Raw genomic sequence first — 24011 nt, 5'->3', positions numbered from 1 at the left:
GTCAAATTCAGAACCTGTACCAAGCAGATCATCATTGCTTCTGTGATCTAATCAGCCTTAGTTACTGTAGTGTGTTTTAGGTTGATGAATGCTGGATAAGTGGGCAGCCATCTCTAGGAACAGAGCTTGCTAGAGCTCTCTCTCTTTCTCCCCCAAGAGCTGAATTACATATTACTCTGGTTAGTATGAAAATTAGGTGAAAGGTCATTTGGCAGCTTCTTAGTGTGGATTCCACATGCAGGCTTGATAGACGGTTGAGTGCCTGCAGCTTGACAGCCTATGATGAGCTAGCTCTGTGCAAAACATAACAGGGATTCTGCATCCCATTTATTAATAGGAAAAAGTATTCAAAACGTAACAACTGTGGACAGGAGAACTTAATATTCATTGTTACCTAGTAAATTCTAACTGATCAGGGAAACAAGCAGGGTTGCAAACAGGCAGCAATCAGCCAAGAACTTGCCCTCCTGCTTTATTTAACTGGGAACATAGCCGGATGCTTGAGAAACAGTTTTGTTCCAATCTCACAACCCCCAAACTTCACAAGTACAGTATTTGCTGTGCCAGGCTCCTTAATATGTCTAAATTTAATTTGCTTCAAGTAATGTACTGTAACCACTATAACCCAAAACAAGCACAACAATTATTCTCCATCTAAATCATATAACAGATGAGACTGAAGGGAGCAGACATTATGGTAGATTAGTCAAAATAAAAAACCGTTAAGCTAGTCCACTCTCAGGAAAGGATGATGCTGAGATCCAAACTCATTAGCTCAGCTGGAATACAGTAATTACAACATGGCACTGCCCTGCTAGAAACTAAACACTATTCCAATTTATATATTTGTTTTCAAGAGCAATTCATGTAAATACATTTGGGTTAGCTATTTAAATATCTGTATTGTGACAGGGTCGGGCCAGATGGCTACAGGAGAGTAATAGAAGGCAGATATATTAGCCCCAGGTTAAGTAGATCCCTTTTCCCTAAGTAAGGTAACAGGGAAGGTTCAAGAACAATCAGGAACCTTCTGGAGACAATTAAGACAGACAGGCTGATTAGAACACCTGCAGCTGATCAAGAAGCTGCCACAATCAATTAAGGCAGGCTAATCAGGGCACCTGGGTTTTAAAAAGGAGCTCACTTCAGTTTGTGGTGCGCGTGTAAGGAGCTGTGAGCAAGAGGTGCTAGGAGCTGAGAGTGAGAACGCAGACTGTTGGAGGACTGAGGAGTACAAGCATTATCAGACACCAGGAGGAAGATCCTATGGTGAGGATAAAGAAGGTGCTGGGAGGAGGCCATGGGGAAGTAGCCCAGGGAGTTGTAGCTGTTGCACAGCTGTTCCAGGAAGCACTCTAGACAGCTGCATTCCACAGGGCCCTGGGCTGGTACCCGGAGTAGAGGGCGGAGTACAGGTTCCCCCCAAACCTCCCAACTCCTGGTCAGACACAGGAGGAGTTGACCTGACTGTGGATTCACGAAAACAGCCAAACTGAGGGCTGCCGTAAAGCTCCAAGGTGAGCAAATCTGCCAATAAGCACAATACCCACTAAAGTAGAGGAGGAACTTTGTCACAGTATATAAACTGTAACAATTCCATGGTTGGCTAGGACTTCATGAGTGTCCCTATGCTGCATGCTGTGGCTACTTGGAACTTAATAACTACAAGGATGTAACTCAGACCCTCTTGCTCCAAAATCAGAGACTTCCCTACCACTTAAGCCAAAGGAGAATCTCCAGTTATTAACAGGATGGGTCCTATGACACACAGTTAAGCATCTCTGATTTCATCTAGGAGAAGACAGTGGTGCACAAACATACTAGCTACATCTTTAATTCATTGTAGCAACATTGGTATAAACATATATTACTGCTCTGAACTGTATTTGAGGTAGAGAAGGGGTTAACTGCCACTACAAATACACCTAGCTCAGTATCAAGTGGAGTTAATTGATGAGGATTGGAGGGACTTTTATATGTGATGGGCCAATAGCAGCAGACCCTGTGTTTGAGGTAGGGCCTTTAATAGCTGAATTCAGGTAGTTTCTTTTGTTTTGCAAGACAGCCACGGACATATGAGGGTGGGTAGTTTTGAGTGACAGTCTAGGCATGTGCTCTTAGCAAACAATAGCATTTAATTTTTAAAAATAAATTTAAAAATTATATCTGCACGTATGCCCAGAATGTATTCCTACAAATCTATTATTTATATAATTGGGTCAATATCTGTAAACAAAAACCCCTAGCAAAAGTACAGTTTCTACCAATTCCTCAGATCGATTCAATCCCTCCCCCCAAGCCTAGGAAAGCACATAAGCTTGACAACATGATGTGAAGGTCAACAAATTTGCACCTTGGCAAACCTAGAATGAAAGCAAACAACCCACTTCCAACAAGCACACGTGTGCGCGCACACACACACACACACACACACACACACACACACACACCCCTCCACGATTTTAACCCATGAACATTTTTATCTTCAGAATCAGTGAAAGCAATAGGAAACCCAACTGGCAGGCATTTTATAAATATGTAATGCTGAATAACTTAACATGAGCTTGCCACATCCTTCAGTGAAGCATGCTAATGTGACTGCTTATGCCATACACACAGCTCGTAACACTAATAGCTGTCAACCTGTGCAGGTGCTAGGGTTTCATTTTATGTAACAAGGCAAAGGAAATATAAAATGTATCAACAAGACCATTATGCAGGCGATCTACAAAAGCTGATTTAAAATCCATAGCTGTGGCAGTAGCTCAGCAAAACACCTAGTAGAACACGAGATGGCTATTGCCCATTGCATTATTCTGCATGTTCACTTTAAGAGCAGCACTTATTGTCATTGTCTGCAAAACAATAGATTAATTGTCAACAAGATTTTAATTAATTAAAACCACATTTCTGCGCATCTTGCTGGGGGCTGCAATATTGCTGACAGATAGCATTTGTGACATTGGAATGCCTGGGGGATCAGAGCGTTAGAGACAACTAGATTAATAATTCCTCCTGACTTAATACTAGTTCACTTCTTAGGAGAACCAAGCCAGTTAATGTGGACACCATTGTTTTAATGGCTACAGAATTAAGCTTCCCAAGTCAAGTTAAAGCAGATTTGAAACTGGAATTTCAGCAGAACAGAAATGGTTTTTCACATACCTAGAATGGCCAGGTTTCAGAGTAGCAGCTGTGTTAGTCTGTATTCACAAAAAGAAAAGGAGTACTTGTGGCACCTTAGAGACTAACAAATTTGAGCATGAGCTTTCGTGAGCTACTGAGCTGTAGCTCATGAAAGCTCATGCTCAAATAAATTTGTTAGTCTCTAAGGTGCCATAAGTACTCCTTTTCTTTTCGAGAATGGCCATTGTCAGAAGTAATATTACGGGAAGATGGCGGCTCTCAACAGGACAACACAGATGAGCCAGCGTCCAGATCTGGATCAAGGATCAAACTTTAAAAAAAAAAAAAAAGTGGTACTTTCCAAAGCTCCACCCACAAATCAAACCCTGCCCTACAGGAAACATCCAAACAAAATGTCATTATGCCATTCCTGGGGTTCAGAGGCCTACCAGGGCTCAGCTTACCCTTGGTGAGTCTTGCAGACATCTTGGGCTCAGCTCACCCTTGCACACTCTGCACTGTTTGGCATGCTCTTCTGGGTTCAGCTCACTCTCAGCAGGGCTCAGTAGGCCCATTGACTCCCCCTGCGTGGGGCGTTGGATTGTTGTCTGTGCAGTTGCTCCTCCTGTGCTGCTGAGGATGCTGTTACTGCTCCTCTGGCTGTTCTCTCTCAGGCAAGCCGAGAGACGTGAGAAGTGGCAATGAGTGGAGCTCCCAACCATGGGAGTTTAAAGCAATGGCACCCAGGGACTTGGTGGCAGGAGCAGTAGTTGGTGTGCAGTATTGACTTTCTCCTCATTCAAGTCTGGGGCCTTCAGATAGTTGACAGCTGGTGCTTTTGAGCCCAGGTGTGTGTTTGCATGTGGTGCCTCTGATTCTCCAGGGGTGCCGATAACAACTCAAGATGGCTATTGAGTGTCAGCTAGGCAGTGTGAAGGGCACAGGAGCAACATCAAAATGGCAGCCAGCCAAAAACATAAAACAAAAACAAACCATACCAGTTCACTAAGGAGGTGCAATGTGAGCCCTGGGCTAGATCCAGGTTAGGTTTAAGTACAAGCAAAAATGAATCAGGGCTGTGGGGGTTGGACTGATTTATTATTATAGGGAGAGTGGTAGAAACCTTGATATTTAGGTTGCCTAACAACTTCCATTATAAAAATAGCTTTTGGCCTTTTTTGAGAAGCTCTGACACCTCCAGAGTTCACAGCAGTGAGCAGCCCTTAGAAATTCGGCTGAGGTTACAGATGTGCCATGAGCTTGTCCTGTGAAATACCGTTTAGGTTTGGCTGAGTGATAAACATCTGAAAATTACCAGACCGCCTTCTCTCCGTTGCAGAGCCACCCGGGGGGGGGGGGGGCAAGTGGGGCAATTTGCCCCAGGCCCTGCAGGGGCCCCCGGGAAAGTTTTCAGGGGCCCCCAGGAGAGTTTTCAGCAAAGTGCCCCAAAGATTCGGAGCAGAAGGACCCCTGCCGCCAAAGACCCCAGGCCCCCTGAATGCTCTGGGCAGCCCTGCTCCATTGTGTGCCTGAGGAAAACGTTGCCAGAATGCCAAAATAGCAGCCAAACAGGAATATTCTAGAGAGCTGCACCCAGGCTGCTCCAAAGCAGCAGAGACAGCACACATTATTTTGGAAATGCTTGGGAGCTGCTGGAGTAGCTATGTGAGGGTGAGGAGAGCCCAGCCAGGCTTCCTCCATCAACCCCAGTCCTCACCCCAGCCCGAACCCAACACATGAGCACCAGGGGCTCATTCCTCCTTCTGCCTCAGTGGCACCACATGGGGCAGGAGCTCCTGCAATGTCCAGGGGACATGGCAGAGAAGAGAGAGAACCAAGCTTACCCCAACCACACCTCTGGCCCCAGCACATGTCCCATCTGCCCATTTTTGCCTCTGGAATAACAGCCTTTTGCTGCCAGTTAGTCCTGCAGTATGAGTGGTCAATGTCTGTGCTATCATGCTGATGACCTAGAGTTCAAACCCTCTTGATGATGTGTGATTGGTGGTTGCTAGAGTTGTATATAATAAAATCTGGCTTTACCTTTCTCCTTTAATGAAAGCCTCGGAAATTGTACCCAAAAAAAGAAAACCCTATGTAAAGGAACATCACTTAATTTGCAAAGTCAAGTGTTTGAAAGTAAGAAAACCAAACCGCCAGATTGACGGCTGTCGGTGCAGCTGTATTTTGGCCCCCTTATGCACAGGCATTAGGGATGCAGTTTTTAGTGACATGATTGCATCCTATTCTTCCTGCAGGGACCCTGCCTCATTAATGCATTCGGGGCAGAACAGAAGTTGTACTGGCAACTGTAAAACTGACATTTACTAACTTCCAAATGCTGGATTTGCAAGCTAAATAAAATATCCCACCTACATTAAAAGAATGTTATGTCATTATTTATTTTGCACTAATGGGGACCCATTATGCTGTCATTGTACAAACACATAACAGAAAGATTGCAAGAGGGGCAAATCAAAAAGCATCCACTCAAACCTAACTTCTGATAGTCCATAGATCCATACCCTGAAGGGATAATTATGATCATCTAGTCTGACTTCCCACCTAATGCACCCACAAAACTTCACTTGAGATTAAGTCTCAGGAAAAACTTCCTAACAGTAGAACAATGGAACGGACTACGTAAAGAGGTAGTGGAAGCTCCTTCACTGGAGGTTTTCAAAAGAAGGCTGGATAGCCATCTGTCTCTTGGATGGTTTAGCGACTGCGCACAACAAATCCTGCATCTTGGGAGGGGGTTAGACCACATGACCCTTGTGGTCCCTTCTAACCCTATGATTCTAAGATTTTAACCATCTTGAAATCCACCTGGGGACTTTCAGACACACACTCTGACTCCTCCCTCTTCTAATCCCAGTACCAGCACCCTCTACATATGATTCAGTGCCGAAGTGTGATGGTGTTCAGACTGGGTGTTTTTCATGTCTCTGAAGCTACCATAGTGCCCTTATTCAGAAAGTTTCATACTAAACAGTTAGTCATGATGAATGTAATTGCTTCATTTACTGTTGTATCTGATCAGTCTTTTGAAATTTGCACTTAGTTTAGGCTTTTTGTTTTTGAATCCGAATGTTGCTGTGAGAAACTAGTAAAACATGATGGCACAATGTTTGCCATGGAAACACAATGATGTGTCATAACCACTAGTGCTTTGAGGTCACAAAATTCTTGGCTCAAAGATGACACAAGAATATGCCTGTTAGATAATATTCATACTGTGACAAAGTTCCTCTCTCTTGGTGGGTCCTGCGCTTATTGGCGGATTTGCTCGCCTCAGAGGTTCACAGCAGCCCTCAGTTTGGCCACTTTCATAGTTCAAATCTGCCGTTCACTCAGTTAGCCTCATCACTGGCCAGCATAGGGAAAAGGAAGAAGAACAATCCCTGCAGTTTCTGCTGATCCACCTAGTGGATTGGGGAACAGGCCAGAGACCTTCACCTCTGGTGGAACCCACAGTCCAGGTCAATTCCTCCAGTAGGGAGCTGGAGAGAACCCAAGCCCGCCCTCTACTCCAGGTTCCAGCCCAGGGCCCTGTGGAGTGCAGCTGTCCACAATGGCTCCTGTAACAGCTGTGTGACAGCTACAACTCCCTGGGCTACTTCCCCATGGCCTCCTCCCAACACCTTCTTTATTCTCACCACAGGACCTTCCTCCTGATCTCTGATAAAGCTTGTACTTCTCAGTCTTCCAGCAATACACCTTCTCCCTCTCAGCTTCTTGTTCCCAGCTCCTTGCACGCACACCACAAACTGAAGTGAGCTCCTTTTTAAATCCAGGTACCCTGATTCACCTGCCTATCTTAATTGATTGTGGCAGCTTCTTGATTGGCTGCAGGTGTTCTAATCAGCCTGTCTGCTTTAATTGTTTCCAGAAAGTTCCTGATTGTTCTGGAACCTTCCCTGTTATCTTACCCAGGGAAAAGGGACCTACTTATTATTAACCTAGGGCTAATATATCTGCTTTCTATTACTCTCCTGTAGCCATCTGGCCTGACCCTGTCACAATACATAACCTTTTTTCCCCTCACAGTGGTAATGGGAAAGAAGGTGAGTTAGAAACCTATGTGACAAAACAGCATTATCATTCAACTAGACAGGCAGCTTTAAAGGAGAGTTTACTGCACAAGTAAAATGTATATGAAACTCAAAGCAACAAGAGTCATTGCCATGTGAAGGATACATGTCTCATAGTGATACCCTGTGAATACAGTTAGTCTGACATGACACTCAGTGCGGGAGAATATATCTGCCTATCCACTTTCTCCTAAAAAAAGAAATGGGGCAGCTGGTGCTATCTCAGGAGGTTTTGTATGTGCATATTTTATGCAGATAATAAAAGTGGGATGAAAATCACGTATATAAAACTACAAAGTGTTTTACAAAGGTTCTGTATACAGTGCAGTAACCTATGATATGGAGGGCAGATGCCAGCACACTGAGTGCAGATTGTTTAGCATAAGTAGTTAACACATATTTCAAGGTACCATTCAAGGTGAAGTAGCTCATTAATATCTCTCCAGCCATAGGATGGAAAGGGGGCAGGAAATGAGGTGCTCAAATACTGTGGTAATGAAGGCCAGGTAGCTATGCTGAATAGAAATTTTGACTCAGGACAAAGCCTTACTCTTAGAAAAATATCCAAAACTTTTTAGTGTGCCTAACATAGAAACTTAGGGTTTCTGATTTCAGGTACACTGATGTAAATCTGGAATCACTCTACTGAAGTTAGTGTAGTTTGATTTTCACAGGTGTAGCAGAGATCAGAATCTGGACCTTATGTGTTTCAGCCAAAAGTCTGAAAGCAAGTAAGCAGCATGACTCAATTTATATTGACATTAGGAATCAGAAATACAAATGGCTGAATCAACTCTGCTAGGGTGCAACTCTGTGGGGCTGGGGAACTTCGGTATTTTAAACCTGATGATTAGGCTACTCAGTCATCCCCTCAGTGACTGTATGTGTGATGGAATGGTAAAGCTTAAATTATGGAAGAAACATCAAACTCCTTTCAGATTATTCAATACCTGCTCCATGAAATCCTCCGCAGAGATATAGCTTCCCTTCCACCGAGCCTGCACTAGTGGAGTTGGTTCGTAAGCTGAGGAGAGGAGACGGCATTGGAGGCCCATCTCTCCAAAAATCCCCATCAGGGTTATAAATCTCCACTGCATCAAGACATTGCCGTGCCTGTCCCCTGTCTTGACCCAAGCAGCCAATTCCTCCTGCAGAGAAAGATATATTACAGATACACAGGACACCAAGACAGAAATATGGCAGTACCAGAGTGCCACTGAAACTGGCTGCTTTCTAGTCCTTATGGGGTTATTTTTTATTTACATGCTCTCAGTTTTTCTCCTAATAGATTTTCTCTCTTCATCTCCAGAAGCTTGGTAATAAGAGGCTTTCAAATTAAAAGCCACGCCCCTTTACTACAGAGTTCACTGCTGCCCCAAAGGAGCTCCATTCTCATCTAGATATGGCAGGCAGGACAAGAGGCACGTTTGCAAAATGCCAAGGTACTCAACTTACTTTTTTTTTTTTTAATTACACAGAAGAATTTGACTGTAGTTACTTGTTGTTTGATTGTTGTAGCCAGATCATATGATCATTCAGTTATAAGGATCAAAAATTACTTTCCAAAAGTAATTTGGTGTCAGTGGGTTTGCCCTTCACTCTCACTAATCAAGAGTCATTTGGATTTTGCAAAAGGTAGGAAAGAGTTTCATCCCTTTGTAAGGGCAAACTGGCTGCAGATAAAATAGTTGTCCAGTTTGCAGGAATGTCAGTTAAAGACAGTTAATATCTGTCTGACCTACCACCTGGGTATTAAGATGCCTGGTAAAACTTGCTGTGTACATATGAGATAGTGACTTTGAATGTCTGTAGGCATCTGATCTTGAAAATTCACTGCTTTATGGCTCTGGATATAGTGATCATTCAGTTGTAAGTCAAAACAAAACTTGACCAAACTGATCCTTACGGGATACCACTGTATTTCAGTGAAATGCATAGTAAGTATCAAATACATCAGTGCAAGTTTTCAGATAGATACTTAAAAATAGAGATATTTCATATAAATTTTGTTATTTGTACCTTCTACCAGAGGATCTCAAATTGCTGTAAATAATTTACATATGCTAACTGATTAAACTTCAGAACACCTCTGAGAGGCAGATGTTACAAAATCAATTTTATAGATGAGGAAACAGACATCAATTAAGTGATTTGGCCAAGGTCATATAACCAGTCAGTGTCAGATTCAAGATTAGAACCCAGTTTTCTTTAGTCTCAGTCTGTGTAGAGACTCAAGAAAGACTAGTCTCATAACATTCAAAAACCAGTAGGAGAACACTTCAATCTCCCTGGTCACTCAATAACAGACCTAAAAGTGGCAATTCTTCAACCAAAAAACTTCAGAAACAGACTCCAACGTGAAACTGCAGAACTGGGATTAATTTGCTAACTGGACACCATCAGATTAGACCTGAATAAAGACTGGGAGTGGTTGGGTCATTACAAAACCTAAACCTAATTTCCCCAATACTAATTTCCCCCTATTGTTACTCACACCTTCTTGTCAACTGTCTGAAATGGGCCACTCTCATTACCACTTCAAAAGTTATTTTTCCTCCCTTGGTATCCTGCTGTTAATTGATTTGTCTCATTAGACTGACCTCATACTTGGTAAGGCAACTCACATCTTTTCATGTATCTATACCTGCTCCTGTATTTTCCACTCTATGCATCTGATGAAGTGGATTCTAGCCCACGAAAGCTTATGCCCAAATAAATTTGTTAGTCTCTAAAGTGCCACAAGGACTCCTCCTTGTTTTTGCTGATATAGACTAACACGGCTACCACTCTGAAACTAGTCCCATAATGGTACAAATGGGTAAATATGTAGGGTTTTATATTTCTTTCAAATTCTGTTCTCAGACCACATTCCAAATGTAAACACACAATGCATTGTGCAGTAGAATTTTAATTCTTGTTTTTCTTCTGAGTTAAAACAAGCCCTACCGGTTGAGACTTAATTAGAATGTCTGGATTCTGTTTCTAGAATGGCTGGGCCTTCAAAAAACTGCTCCTGGTTTTTATTTCTTGGAACATATTGCAACATTCAGCACCAGTATCTTCCCATCCTCACTCCATCTTCAGTGTGCAACGTTTGCACACTGAAACTGTACGGCAGGCACTGTGTCTCTAAATATTTTCCAGTGAGCAGCTCTGGGTTTTGAATTCACAGCCTTTAGATCTCAAGGATTAATATGCTGATGTACTCCAGCAGGTTCTGCATCTGTGCCACTCGATACAATACCCTATAATGAGCATTGATGGCATCTCCATGCTAAAGCAGCTCTTTTGTGTGTGCATGTGTGCATGTGCCCACTTTTAAATATAAAATGACAGCAATATTCATGCAATTTCCAAATTAATGGCCAGATTTCCAACGGGCCTCCAAATACACATGCCCATTCAGGACCCCACAAGTTTATGAGACAAAAATGGATGCTTCTGAACTTAATTACTCACTTGCGTTTAAAAGGGTATGGCTGCAAATATTGCTAGTGCAGTTTTGGGAAGGGGCCTTTTGAAACTTTGCCCCTAAAATGGTGTCACTTAAATGGCCAGTCAGTGAAAGGAGCCTACAGTACGTAATGTTTTTAATAGTTTTTTTTATCTGCCTCTTCATTGGGATTGTTTTTAACTAGGGCTGTTGATTAATCACAATTAACTCATGACATTAACTCAAAAAAATTAATATTAATTGCACTGTTAAACAATAGAATACCAACTGAAATTTATTAAATATTTGTGGATTTTTTTTACGTTTTCAAATATATTAATTTCTATTACAAACACAGAATACAAAGTGTACAGTGCTCACTTTATATTATTTTTTATTATAAATCTTATAATAAATTATAAAAAATAGTATTTTTCAATTTACCTCATACAACTACTGTAGTGCAATCTCTTTATTGTGAAAGTGTAATTTACAAATGTAGATTGTTTTTGTTACATAATTGCACTCAAAAACAAAACAATGTAAAACTTTAGAGCCTACAAGTCCATTCAGTCCTACTTCTTGTTCAGCCAATCGCTAAGACAAATAAGTTTGTTTACATTTATGGGAGATACTGCTGCCTGCTTCTGAGATACACTGGGGGGGGAATCGATCTAAGTTACGCAACTTCAGGTACATGAATAACGTAGCTAAAGTCGATGTACTTAGATCTACTCACCGCGGTGTCTTCACTGCGGTGAGTCGACTGCTGCCACTCCCTCGTCAACTCTGCCTGCACCTCTCATGCCAGTGGAGTAGAAGAGTTGATGGGAGAGCGCTTGGGGGTCAATTTATCGTGTCTAGACTAGACACAATAAATCAACCCCTGCTGGATCGATTGCTGCCCGCTGATCCGGCGGGTAGTATAGACATACCCTTATTTACAATGTCACCTGAAAATGAGAACAGGCGTTCGCATGGCACTTCTGTAGCCAGCATTGCAAGGTATTTACGTGCCAGATATGCTTAACATTTGTATGCTTCAGCTACCATTCTGGAGGTCATGCTTCCATGCTGATGACGTTCGTTACAAAAACAGTGTGTTAATTAAATTTGTGACTGAACTCCTTGGGGGAGAATTGTATGTCCCTTGCTTTGTTTTACCTGCATTCTGCCATATATTTCATGGTATAGCAGTCTCGGATGATGACGCAGCACATGTTGTTTGATTTACAAACACTGTCACTGCAGATTTGACAAAGTGCAAAGAAAGTACCAATGTGAGATTTCTAAAAATAGCTATAGCACTCAACCCAAGGTTTAAGAATTTGAAGTGCTTTCCAAAATCTGAGAGGGACAAGGTGTGGAGCATACTTCCAGAAGTCTTAAAAGAGCAACATTCAGATGCGGACACTACAGAACCCGAACCACCAAAAAGAAAATTAATCTTCTGCTGGTTGTATCTGACTCAGATGATGAAAATGAACATGCTTCAGTCTGCTCTGCTTTGGATCATTATCGAGCAGAACCCATCATCAGCATGGATACATGTCCTCTGGAATGGTGGTTGAAGCTTGAAGGGACATATGAATCTTTAGCGCATCTGGCATGTAAATATCTTGCGACACCGGTTACAACAGTGCCATATGAATGTCTGCTTTCACTTTCAGGTGACACTGTAAACAAGAAGCAGGCAGCATTATCTCCGCAAATGTAAACAAACTTGTTTGTCTGAGCAATTGGCCGAAGTAGGACTGAGTGGACTTGTAGGCGCTAAAGTTTTACATTGTTTTATTTTTGAATGCAGTTATTTTTTTGTACATAATTCTACATTTGCAAGTTCAACTTTCATGATAGAGATTGCACTACAGTACTTGTATTAGGTGAATTGAAAAATACTATTTTTTTTGTTTTTTACAGTGCAAATATTTGTAATCAAAAATAAATATAAAGTGAGCACTGTACATTTTGTATTTTGTGTTGTAATTGAAATCAATATATTTGAAAATGTAGAAAACATCCAAAAATATTTAAATAAATGGTATTCTATTAGTGTTTAACAGTGCGATTAATTGTGTCATTAATTGATTAATTTTTTTTAATAGTTTGCCAGCCCTATTTTTAACCTTTTGTACCATCTCCAAAGGCATTTGTGAGGGGCTCTGTAAAGGCGGGGGCTGTAATGCCCTAGGCGCATCTCGCTATTCCTGATCAGTATTTTAGAGCAACCAAAGAGGAGACCACCCATCCCCACTTTTACCTTGAGTTCACAGCAGTGAACTGATACAGGAATGTTGAAGCCTAGGGCCTGATCCAAAGCCCAGTAAAGCCAATGAAAAATCTCCCTCCCATTTATTTTAATGTGCCTTGGATCATTATTATTATTTATTTGTATTACCATAGCACCTAGACGCCCTGGTTATGGCCAGGCATGAAATCAGTGTTGTGTATATATCGCTGATCAAAAAAGTTTCATAGTCATATACCTCACCATCAAGGGTCAGTGGGTTCATTCTAACAGGCCATACATCTGGGAGCTGTGGGGCTTTCAGGTAGCTGAGGATGCTCATTTCTACTTTACCTGACCTGGTTGGGGCAGTTGTGCAATTGATTCAGAGTTTGGCTGGGCCTGGGGGTTGGTTGAGGGCAAGATGGCTGAAGCTGATCCACACCCAAGATGGAGATAATGTGGATAGGTTGGTGAGGCATCTAGAAAAAGTGGCAGAGATGGGAAGTGATAGCTGTTTGGGGGAGGCTGTTGTTCTGCAGAGCAATCTGGTAGGAGAGCATTGATATAATGGGGCAAGGTCTCTTTATTCTGGACTTTTACCCTTTTGATTGTGCATATCAAACTGTCTAGAGCTGTGTAAAGGTGCTAGAAAATATAAGTGATGTGGTTCCAGTGGCCCACAACTCCGGCACAGGGTGTGCGGAGGGGCAGTAACTGCTATTTCAGCCAACAGACTGGACCGACAGCTGTGGAAGGTCTGTAATTTACTCAGTGTTCAGCTGCAAGTGGCAGGTTGGATGAGGGTGAGCTGACCAAAACTCAACCGACACACAGTGGAGATACTGTGGACAGGATGGATAAGTATCCAGAAAAAATGACAGTGGTTCCATCAATCCTATTGATCGACAGAGGAAGAGCACATGCTGCCTCTTGCACAGGTTTGCAGTTGGAGGTCATATTAGATCCTAAGCTACTCCAAGAGGCACAGGTGGCAGTTGTGATCAAAACTGCTCTTTTCTATCTGTTCCTGGTGAGAAAAAGGCAACCTGTTCCTTCAATTCACACCTTCTACGGTTATCCATGCCTTCGTTATAATCCCATTTCAGTGGAGCTATGCCTTAGGACTATTTGGCAATGAAAGTTTGGACAGCTGAATTCTGCACTCTTATTAAATGGTGCTTCATACCAAGAGCATACTACACTGGTGCACAGTACTCGGCCCTTACTCTTTAATAGTTCCTAGAGAATTTAAGATGCTGGTCTTAACCTATAAAGGTGGGACACTGTATCTTCCTTAGCTGACCATGTTTTTGTTTCTCAAGGGTACCTTTAAAGTACCTCTTGGTCCTTTAATATGACAGCCAGGCTGTTTAATCAAGTGGCCTCCCAAAAGCACTGCTTCTATGGTATCCACTTGTGAAATGTGAATAACAGTGTAAGGTGCAGAAGTATCTGGTCCTACATGGATCCTGCATCTGAAGGATGGAAGATCTTTGTTGTTTAAATTAAAGCTGTGAATAGCAGTGGATGGGGATGGCAGTAAGTTTATTTGACTCTGATTAGTTGCCTAGCTTTTGTGAACATGGTATTGTCCCAAATGCCTCACTGGGAGAGCCACCTCTGGAACTTTCTAAGGAACATTATTACCGTTCTTTTAATCGTCTTGTGAATTTTGTAACTACAATAAAAAATGCAATAATTATGGGCACTGCAATTTTTGGAAGGAATGAAAAGGACAATTTACATTGCACCAGAATAGAATTCAATCAGCACCATGTGTGCAACATGCCAGTAATCTGCTTTGGCAGAAAATCCAAAACTTCACCAACTAATACAGGAACTCATGCTGGCAATTCTGGAAAAGAAGACTGAAACATTTTCCTTGTATAATTATTAAAGAAATAAACTTTAATAATCTATCACCAGTCACTTTCAAAGCCTAAACTAAAGACTAGTATATTAAAAAATTAAATAAACTGCCATCAACTAGTTTAGGCCTTAAATTTGACCTGTCTAAAAGTAGTTATAATCAGAGGGGAAAAGTCCTCTAGATATGAAATATCTAAGTTTTTATGCGTACCTTACCAAGCCATTACAGAGAAATCCAATTTCAGCTTCATTCAAGACAGACAAAAATCAATGCTTGGCAAACAGAAAATGAGAAACAAAAATCAGATGGGAATAAAATATAATTTTCAAGCTTCTAAAAGGGTATTCTAAGCAATGAGGAATCAGACCCAGAGGAGAATGGCTTTATGCTTCTCTTTTAAGATAATGCTAACACTGAAATAAGCTAGCAGATAATGCAAAGGAATCTGCAAACTCCAGATACTGCTAGAGTTGCTTAGCCACACACTTGCAGGCAGCAACTCAAAGCTCCTGCACTGTCTCCAGAATCTCAGTAGGCATGACTTGCCTATACTCCAAGAAAGAAGACACAGATTCTGTTCCGCAGAGGCTGACAATTCAGGCCCATCCTTTCAACTTTTATCCACAATGCAGAAATTCCTTACAGTGAAGGACACTCAAATTGGCCCTTGAGTGGAGGCATGATTAGAGATGGTTGGAAATGAAGAAACTTTTCTTTGTCAGAATCTACTGTATATTGCAACTGCTCACACTCCAGCCCAGAGGATTCTACCTTATTGCCCTTCCTGTACAATGAGTTTATGAAGTCAGACCATGTGGTCTGCTGTGGTACTTTCAGGCTGCGGAGGACACTCATTTCTACCTCATTTGACCTGGCTGCAGCAGTTAAGTAACTGACTTGGTGTTTGGCTGAGACTGGGAAGTGGATGAGGGAGAACTGTCTGAAGCTCAATCCACACAAGATGGAAATAGTGTGAAAAGCCTCAGGAAGCATACAGAAAAAACAGAAGAGATTGGATGTGGTAGCTGATTGGGGGAGGCAGCTGTCCTGCCTAATGTTCTGGCAGGACAATGTTGATATGATGGGGGCATGCCTCTCTATTCTGGACTTTTACCCTTTTAAATGTGCATATCTTAAACTACCTAGAGCTGTGGAGAGGTGCCATGAAAAATAAATGGCTCCACTGACCCAAATCTCCTGTATATGGTGTGTGAAGGAGCAGCAACTGCTGTTTCAGCCTATAGTCTGGAACGGCAGCTAGAAGGTCTGCATTGTTTTCCCCTTCCCCCGCCCCACCTCCCTGTGGACTTTTGCCATTAACAGAGTGGGTGAATTCAATCTCTTTCCACCACCACCCAGCTTAGTTCTCTGCACAAAGCCTGAATACTTGACCTTTGTGCGGGGAGAGGTGGATTTCACTCTGGGAGTTTTGAACATTTCTCTGCCTGTCATTTTCACATCTGTCACAAAAGAGGATTTAATTCCAGAGCACTATCCCTTGCAAATACACCGTTTCAACATATAGACTCTTTATGTTATTTTCTTTCCCCAGGAGACAGTTCAGATGCCACTGTGGGACTAAAATAAGTCGGCAAAGCCACCTTTGTGTTCCCAAAGCCGTTAATGCTTCAGAGCTTTCCCTATCATGCTTGGATGGTTCTGCAATCAAACACTCTTTCAAGGGCACTCTGGAAGCAGCAGTTCTAATGGACTTTAAATTTAACCTGAGGCTCCATTAGTAAAATAAATATATAAATACAATACATAGTCTTTATTAAGAAATCAGGATTACAAGACAAGGCTTTTGATGAAAGAAGACGACGCAGGGTAGGTGATGTGATAAGTACATCCTCAGAATTTCAATGAGATACAGTGCTGTGCCTTACATATACCCACACATTGTTGTTGATTGGCTGAAGGAAAAGAATATTGTTTCACTTTAGGACAACTCTCTTCCCCTCCACCTCCCTTATTCTTACACAATGAGACTAAATGGGATTTGAGTCACATCCATCACAATAACTAAACATAGGAAACGGTACAGGGAACAAAAAGAAAAGGAGTACTTGTGGCACCTTAGAGACTAACAAATTTATTAGAGCATAAGCTTTCGTGAGCTACAGCTCACTTCATCGGATGCATTTGGTGGAAAAAACAGAGGAGAGATTTATATACGCACACACAGAGAACATGAAACAATGGGTTTATCATACACACTGCAAGGAGAGTGATCACTCAAGATAAGCCATCACCAACAGCAGGGGGGGGGAAGGAGGAAAACCCCCCACGGCGACAAGCAGGTAGGCTAATTCCAGCAGTTAACAAGAATATCAGAGGAACAGTGGGGGGTGGGGTGGGAGGGAGAAACACCATGGGGAAATAGTTCCACTCCGTGCAATGACTCACCCATTCCCAGTCTCCATTCAAGCCCAAGTTAATTGTATCCAGTTTGCAAATTAATTCCAATTCAGCAGTCTCCCGCCGGAGTCCGCTCCCGAAGCTTTTCCGTTGAAGTATAGCCACTCCTAGGTCCGCGATCGAGTGACCAGAGAGACCGAAGTGCTCTCCAACTGGTTCCCGAATGCCATAATTCTCGACGCCTGACCCGCGTCCATCCACCCTCCCACGCAGAGACCGTCCAGCCCGGCCAATGCACATGGCAGAGGGGCATCGCCGGCACACGACGGCACACATCACACCGGCAGATGCGCAGGTGAACGAGCCCCCGACAGCGCGGCCGATGTGACCAGGCCCCACGACGGCATCCCCCGAACAGACATGCGGACAGAGCTGGCAACGGGCCTTGCTGCAAGGACAGGTTCCTGGGCCAGTGGCCCTGCCGTGTGGCGTGTGGTCGCCGGCGAGCACCCGCTTCAGACTGGGGGGCCGTCTGCAAGCAAGGACCGGTCCATCCCCCAAGATCCGAGAGAGCGATGGCCCGTCCCTCAGGATAGGCCGCAGATCCCCGACGATGCGCCGGAGAGGTTCCAGCCGGGGGCTGAAGGTGATGGCCAGCGGCGCTCTGTTGTTTTCCCCGTTGGGCCTGTCCTGCAGCAGGCGACCTCCGGGCACTCCTCTGGCTCTGCCAATCTGCCTCTCCACCTCAGCAGGTGGGCACTGTAGCTGCAGGAATGAATGATAGAGATCCTGCAGGCGCCTGCATGCCTCTGGCTTTCATCCGGATCGTGCCACTCGGTCCATTGTCTGCAGCCAAGCGCTACGATGTGGCCGCGTTTGCTCCGGCCCCTCGGACGGAGGCGGACGCCTGCAGGATCTCTATCATGCATTCCTGCAGCTACAGTGCCCACCTGCTGAGGTGGAGAGGCAGATTGGCAGAGCCAGAGGAGTGCCCGGAGGTCGCCTGCTGCAGGACAGGCCCAACGGGGAAAACAACAGAGCGCCGCTGGCCATCACCTTCAGCCCCCGGCTGGAACCTCTCCGGCGCATCGTCGGGGATCTGCGGCCTATCCTGAGGGACGGGCCATCGCTCTCTCGGATCTTGGGGGACGGACCGGTCCTTGCTTGCAGACGGCCCCCCAGTCTGAAGCGGGTGCTCGCTGGCGACCACACGCCACACGGCAGGGCCACTGGCCCAGGAACCTGTCCTTGCAGCAAGGCCCGTTGCCAGCTCTGTCCGCATGTCTGTTCGGGGGATGCCGTCGTGGGGCCTGGTCACATCGGCCGCGCTGTCGGGGGCTTGTTCACCTGCGCATCTGCCGGTGTGATGTGTGCCGTCGTGTGCCGGCGATGCCCCTCTGCCATGTGCATTGGCCGGGCTGGACGGTCTCTGCGTGGGAGGGTGGATGGACGCGGGTCAGGCGTCGAGAATTATGGCATTCGGGAACCAGTTGGAGAGCACTTCGGTCTCTCTGGTCACTCGATCGCGGACCTAGGAGTGGCTATACTTCAACGGAAAAGCTTCGGGAGCGGACTCCGGCGGGAGACTGCTGAATTGGAATTAATTTGCAAACTGGATACAATTAACTTGGGCTTGAATGGAGACTGGGAATGGGTGAGTCATTGCACGGAGTGGAACTATTTCCCCATGGTGTTTCTCCCTCCCACCCCACCCCCCACTGTTCCTCTGATATTCTTGTTAACTGCTGGAATTAGCCTACCTGCTTGTCGCCGTGGGGGGTTTTCCTCCTTCCCCCCCCTGCTGTTGGTGATGGCTTATCTTGAGTGATCACTCTCCTTGCAGTGTGTATGATAAACCCATTGTTTCATGTTCTCTGTGTGTGTGTATATAAATCTCTCCTCTGTTTTTTCCACCAAATGCATCCGATGAAGTGAGCTGTAGCTCACGAAAGCTTATGCTCTAATAAATTTGTTAGTCTCTAAGGTGCCACAAGTACTCCTTTTCTTTTTGCGAATACAGACTAACACGGCTGCTACTCTGAAACCTGGTACAGGGAACAGTGGTATGAAAAGATGGGTAAACTTAAACTCATGGTAAAATTGAGTATTCAGGATTTTGGGGGGGTATCTCTGTAGAGATGGTGGGGGAGGGATGGAAGTAACTAGTAGTACTTCCCTGTGATAGTGCTTAGTTGGAATGGTGATTAAAGCCTTAAAATACCCATAAATATATCCCTTTTGTGCGGGAGTGGGGGTTGGGTCTGATACCGACCTCGGCATCAAGAGACATGTGTTATATTATCTCAGCCATGCTACTGAAGCCTAAATTTCCGAAAATGGCCACTAATTTTGGGTGCCTTAATTCACTGACACTCAACTTGAGACACATGGGGCTTGATTTTCAGTAGAACTGAGCACCCACAAAGCCCACAAACTTCCATGACCGTGGTGGGTATTTGCCACCGAGGGGTCCCAAGTTGGTTGTGCAAAATAAATGTATGCAGCTGAAATTTCAGATCATCTAAGCTCTGTCAAATGGGGACTGTAATACTTCCCCACCTTCTCACACCCTTTGATCACAATATACAGGCAGTGTAAAGTATTCTCAAGCGCTTATTTGAATTACTATCAAAGAGAAATGAAGATGAAAAAACAGAGCAGGTTCACCAATAAGCAAGTGAAATTTAAGCTCCTTCGCTACCTCTCTTTCTGTAAAATAATTCACTATTAAATTCACCTCTGGAATCCACAATGGATTTAATAGCTCTAAACCCTTATGTAACATTTCCCTTCATTACTCTTTAACAGCACTCAAGCTGAGTATTAGGACTTGCATTGCTCTCTCACTCGCTGTAAACCAGTGCTGCATAATTGCTTTCAGGGAGAAATAAGGGAGCCATAATGCTAGCTCTGACAGACTCTTACGGAGATGGAATTGAAAACCACCTGCCATTCTTTACTATTGCAGAGGAAACAGATGACGTAATGTGTCTTGTAGCAAAACATGAAGGAAAAGCGTGACTGGAAGCAGGCATGAGAAAAGCAAACGGTTGCCAACAAGCCACAATTTCAGTTCCAGCTTCTCCTCCAACCTAGCCTCTCAATGACATGGGGGAGCTTCTGATAGCCAGAATCATGCCAAATTCTGCTCTTGGTTCAACTGCCATGCAAGCTCACTTACCACAGTCAGACGTGAACTGGGGTAACCAAGGGCAGAATTGGGCCCATTATCTGCTACTCAGAGGAAATCCAGAATGTATTTATGAATAGACATGTTTACTTCAGAAGCACCATAAATTTATTCAAAGGCTCAGTTAATACTGAAACATGAAAGTTAAAATTTCTCCTTCTACTTCCTCCTACACAAACCTTCCTTCCCAGAGAGACCCCTGAGTACCACATGCAAATAAGTATTTTATGAGGGAGACATTCAGAATTTAATTGAACCTCATTTAACTGCTTAAAACTTTAAAGAGAAGCTCTCAGCAAGAGCTCAGGGAAAACTCTATTTTAATGAGGTGGTATTCCAGAGTAAGGAGGATAAACAAAGATTCTTTGATTCCCAAGTCCTTACTAACAGGATTTTTCATTTAATTCCTTCTATATTTTCTTATTTATAAAAACAGGGATTACATAACATAAAAACAGTGCAGAACTAATGCCCTTATGCTGATGCAATATCACTTACCACTGACCTATATTTCAAAGACTGCAGTTCTTTTGAAAGTGTTTTAGCATGAGCTGGTGCATTTGGCAGGTCTTTTTCTAATTTACTCATCAGTCGTAATGAGTTTTCACAGTCTCAGATGCAAAGGATTTCTTTTTTTTTTTTAAGCAAGAGATTAAAATGCATGACCTTAAATAGAGCCTTCCCATCTGGTTTTCTTCCAGAAGTATCTCAATTGGCTCTGTCATTAAGAACACAATACCACTCTTTCTTGAGCTTTCTAACGAATATAGTTATGTTCCTGGGAAAATATGGAGAGAAAGAGCTAAGATCAGTTGAATGTGCTGAATAGGAGAAAGGATTTTGAGCCTCAGGAAAGGCTGTTCATTTACTTGGAAAGATTATGTATGCCATTTAAATAGCATAAGAGTCTCCAGGAACATTATCTCTTGCAACAACCAATTCTAAGTAGAACAGCTGATAAAAGACACATGGTATAGGTTCTATGAACAATACAATCACTCAAACAGTATGAGTGTTTCTCACATCACTTACATCAGTGTAACACAGGAATAACTTAATTTAAGTAAGTGGAATTACATAGGTGTAAAGTTGGTGTGTGACCAGAATCAGGCCTTATGTAGTTATCAATGCGTATTTCTAGTTTGGAATTTAAATAAAGCACAGTCCATATTCTGACATAAGTTCTCTCACACCAAAGGATCTGGAGTTAGTTCTCCAGGGTCAGCATGTTCAGTTCTCATTTGGATTGAGAATATTCTTGGGCAGTGCCTGTGGATTCTATGTTCTGTGCCAAGAGTAATACATGAAAGACTGAAAGCCAGATACTGATCTCAGTTAGAATGGTGTAAGTCCGGAGTATTGCCACTGAAGTCAGTTACACCATGGAACTGAGAGCAGAATCTGGATCCGAATATAAAAAATTATGTTATGGCAATTTACTCAAAGCAAATATGGCATGCATGCCTTTTGCTTCACATTGGTCTTAGCTAATTTCTTTAGTTATTTATTTGAATTGCAGTAGCACCCAGAGGCCCTAGTCCTGCTTGGGGCCTCATGGTGCTGATTGCTGTTCAAACATACAGGAAGACACAGACCCTGCTTCAAAAAAACCCAAAATCTTATTTAGTTTGGATGTAGGTGTTAAATTTTGTTTGAAATGAGTTAAGTCTAGCCTTTCTGCAATACCATTCTTATGAGCTGAGCATTTATTCAAGGAGAGGCTATAGTCTCTCCCTTTTATTTATTTAAATCATACAAGCAGCAGGGATCTTCATGAGCTTTCTTTCATGGAGTTTCCTTCTCATCATTCTATTAAGACAGGGTTTTCCCTTATGGAAGCGGGGGCGGGGGAGGTGAGATTTGTTCCACAAACCAGTGGACCTTCTAAGATGCATGCAGCTCTCAGGGAACCCACGGAGACACTGTTCTTCCACACAAAGGCCACAACTACATTTACATCAGATACCATAAGTGCAGCCTGAGAAGAGGGTAGCACTGGGAGGGAGAGAAGCATGGTCAGAGTCTCTGCACAGTAGGTTTGTTCAGTGCCTCCTCAGATGTTCCCAAAAGCAGAGCTTGTATAGAACCCTGGCGGGAATTAAAGCCATACCCATCATCTGAAATCCTCACCGAGGGTAGAGGGAAGAACACTACCTCACCTCCACTAGAGTAACTCTCTCCCCAGGTCACAGTAACTTAGCAACACAGGGAGGTAAAGTTACGCTTCCCTTTGCCAGATCTACTGAAATTACATCATAATCTGCAAATTGGCTGCAGATTTAACAAATCTGCATAGCTTCTCTGGAATGGCATATCTAGCCATAATGCATAGTATCGGTGGGGGACACGGTATACAGGGACTCCCTCAGAAAGTCTTCAGAATCTGGCTTTTGGAACAAATTGGCATTGTCAGTCTTTTTTTAGCCTCCCACAGTGCTTGACATTCCCTGTGAAACAATGTAATGTCCTGAGGATCCATACCTTTGAGCAGCTGTCCATGGATTTTAACCATTCCCCATGACAGTTATTATTCTTTGACCTGTCCACATCAGCCCTGGTTGTTTCCACTCATTCTCTCATGGATATCATCTGCATGACCAAGAACTTTGGCAACCAGATTAAGAAAGCTTTCAACTTGTTCTTTCTACTGTCACGAGTTGTCTGTCTGCCTAGCAAAGACACCATCACAATTGTCTTTATAAGGAGAAGTGTATCCATTTTTGTAGCCCAACAATCTGAGAATTCACAAGGTAACACACACTTGTCACTGTGAATAAACCATGGCGTGTATTTTTTGTGTAAGATTTTAATTCTAGTTGGCATGTGGAAGCCTAGTGCCAGAGACAAGACCATTTGTGACACTAGCAGAATGAAACACCAATATCAGTGACTATCAGGCTGTCACCAACCTGTTTTAATATTAGAATTCTTTTGCAGCTGGGAGAGGGAAAATGGTTTGCAATCTTTTACACAGGACTCTCAGATGGTTACTATTAGGAATTCTAAATGCAATTGTGCCCTCAATTGCATTGGTGTAAATCTGCAGTAATTCTGCTGATATAACAGAGTTTCTGCAGTGTATTTAAAGGCACAATGTGTCCAGAAATCTGTCTTGTTTTCTTTCTGTAGGATTTTTTATTATTATTTTACTAGAAGAAACTGTCTTGTAAGCAAGGCGGTCACTGCCAGCACCAGCCTACAAAATGCCAATTTCAACTGAAGTGCAAATATTGTCAGTAGTGTGACTGGAAACATAGCACTGTCTTTCTCCAGAGAGCTGCTTCCTGGAGCAGATTTTGATCTCAGTTAATGCCAATGTAAATTCCAAGTAACTCTACTCGCTTCAGTGGAGTTACTTCCAATTTACACTGTTATATGAGAGATCAGATTCTGGCCTCTGTGCCTTTAATCCCATTTGCTTATTTTTAGCAACAAAACTAAAGGTCTGTGGCAGCACAGCATCCTATACCCCTTTGTGACCTGCTGTGACATATTGCAGCAGTGACACTATCTGTTCCCCTCCTAGTCCCAACTACTGTCCTGCAACAGACTCTGTCAAGTAGCAGCCTCCAGTCCAAAGAAAATATAAGACAAAAGGGTCTTCTGCCCACCATAGGCTACCCTCCACTCTTGTAGAATGCTGACCTTCTCCTTAAGAGGCTCTGCTCCTACCAAGCTGCTGACCCTCTAGGCTTCTTCCCTGGATTCCC

The 24011-nt window shown here is 43.3% G+C and overlaps 1 protein-coding gene across 1 annotated transcript in view; it reads right to left on the bottom strand.

Moving 5' to 3' along the window:
• KBTBD12 (kelch repeat and BTB domain containing 12) overlaps positions 1 to 24011 on the bottom strand; it is a 51966-nt gene that overhangs the window by 9996 nt on the left and 17959 nt on the right. Inside the window, exon 5 of the mRNA XM_038410804.2 lies at positions 8171 to 8368. Coding sequence (XP_038266732.1) covers positions 8171 to 8368 — 198 coding nt within the window. The remainder of the gene's footprint in view (positions 1 to 8170; positions 8369 to 24011) is intronic.

This window comes from Dermochelys coriacea, chromosome 7 (genome assembly GCF_009764565.3).
Source record: "Dermochelys coriacea isolate rDerCor1 chromosome 7, rDerCor1.pri.v4, whole genome shotgun sequence".
Taxonomy (NCBI): domain Eukaryota; kingdom Metazoa; phylum Chordata; order Testudines; family Dermochelyidae; genus Dermochelys; species Dermochelys coriacea.
The sequence above is the reverse complement of the archived record's forward strand: the minus strand, read 5'-3'. Positions and strand labels throughout refer to the sequence as shown.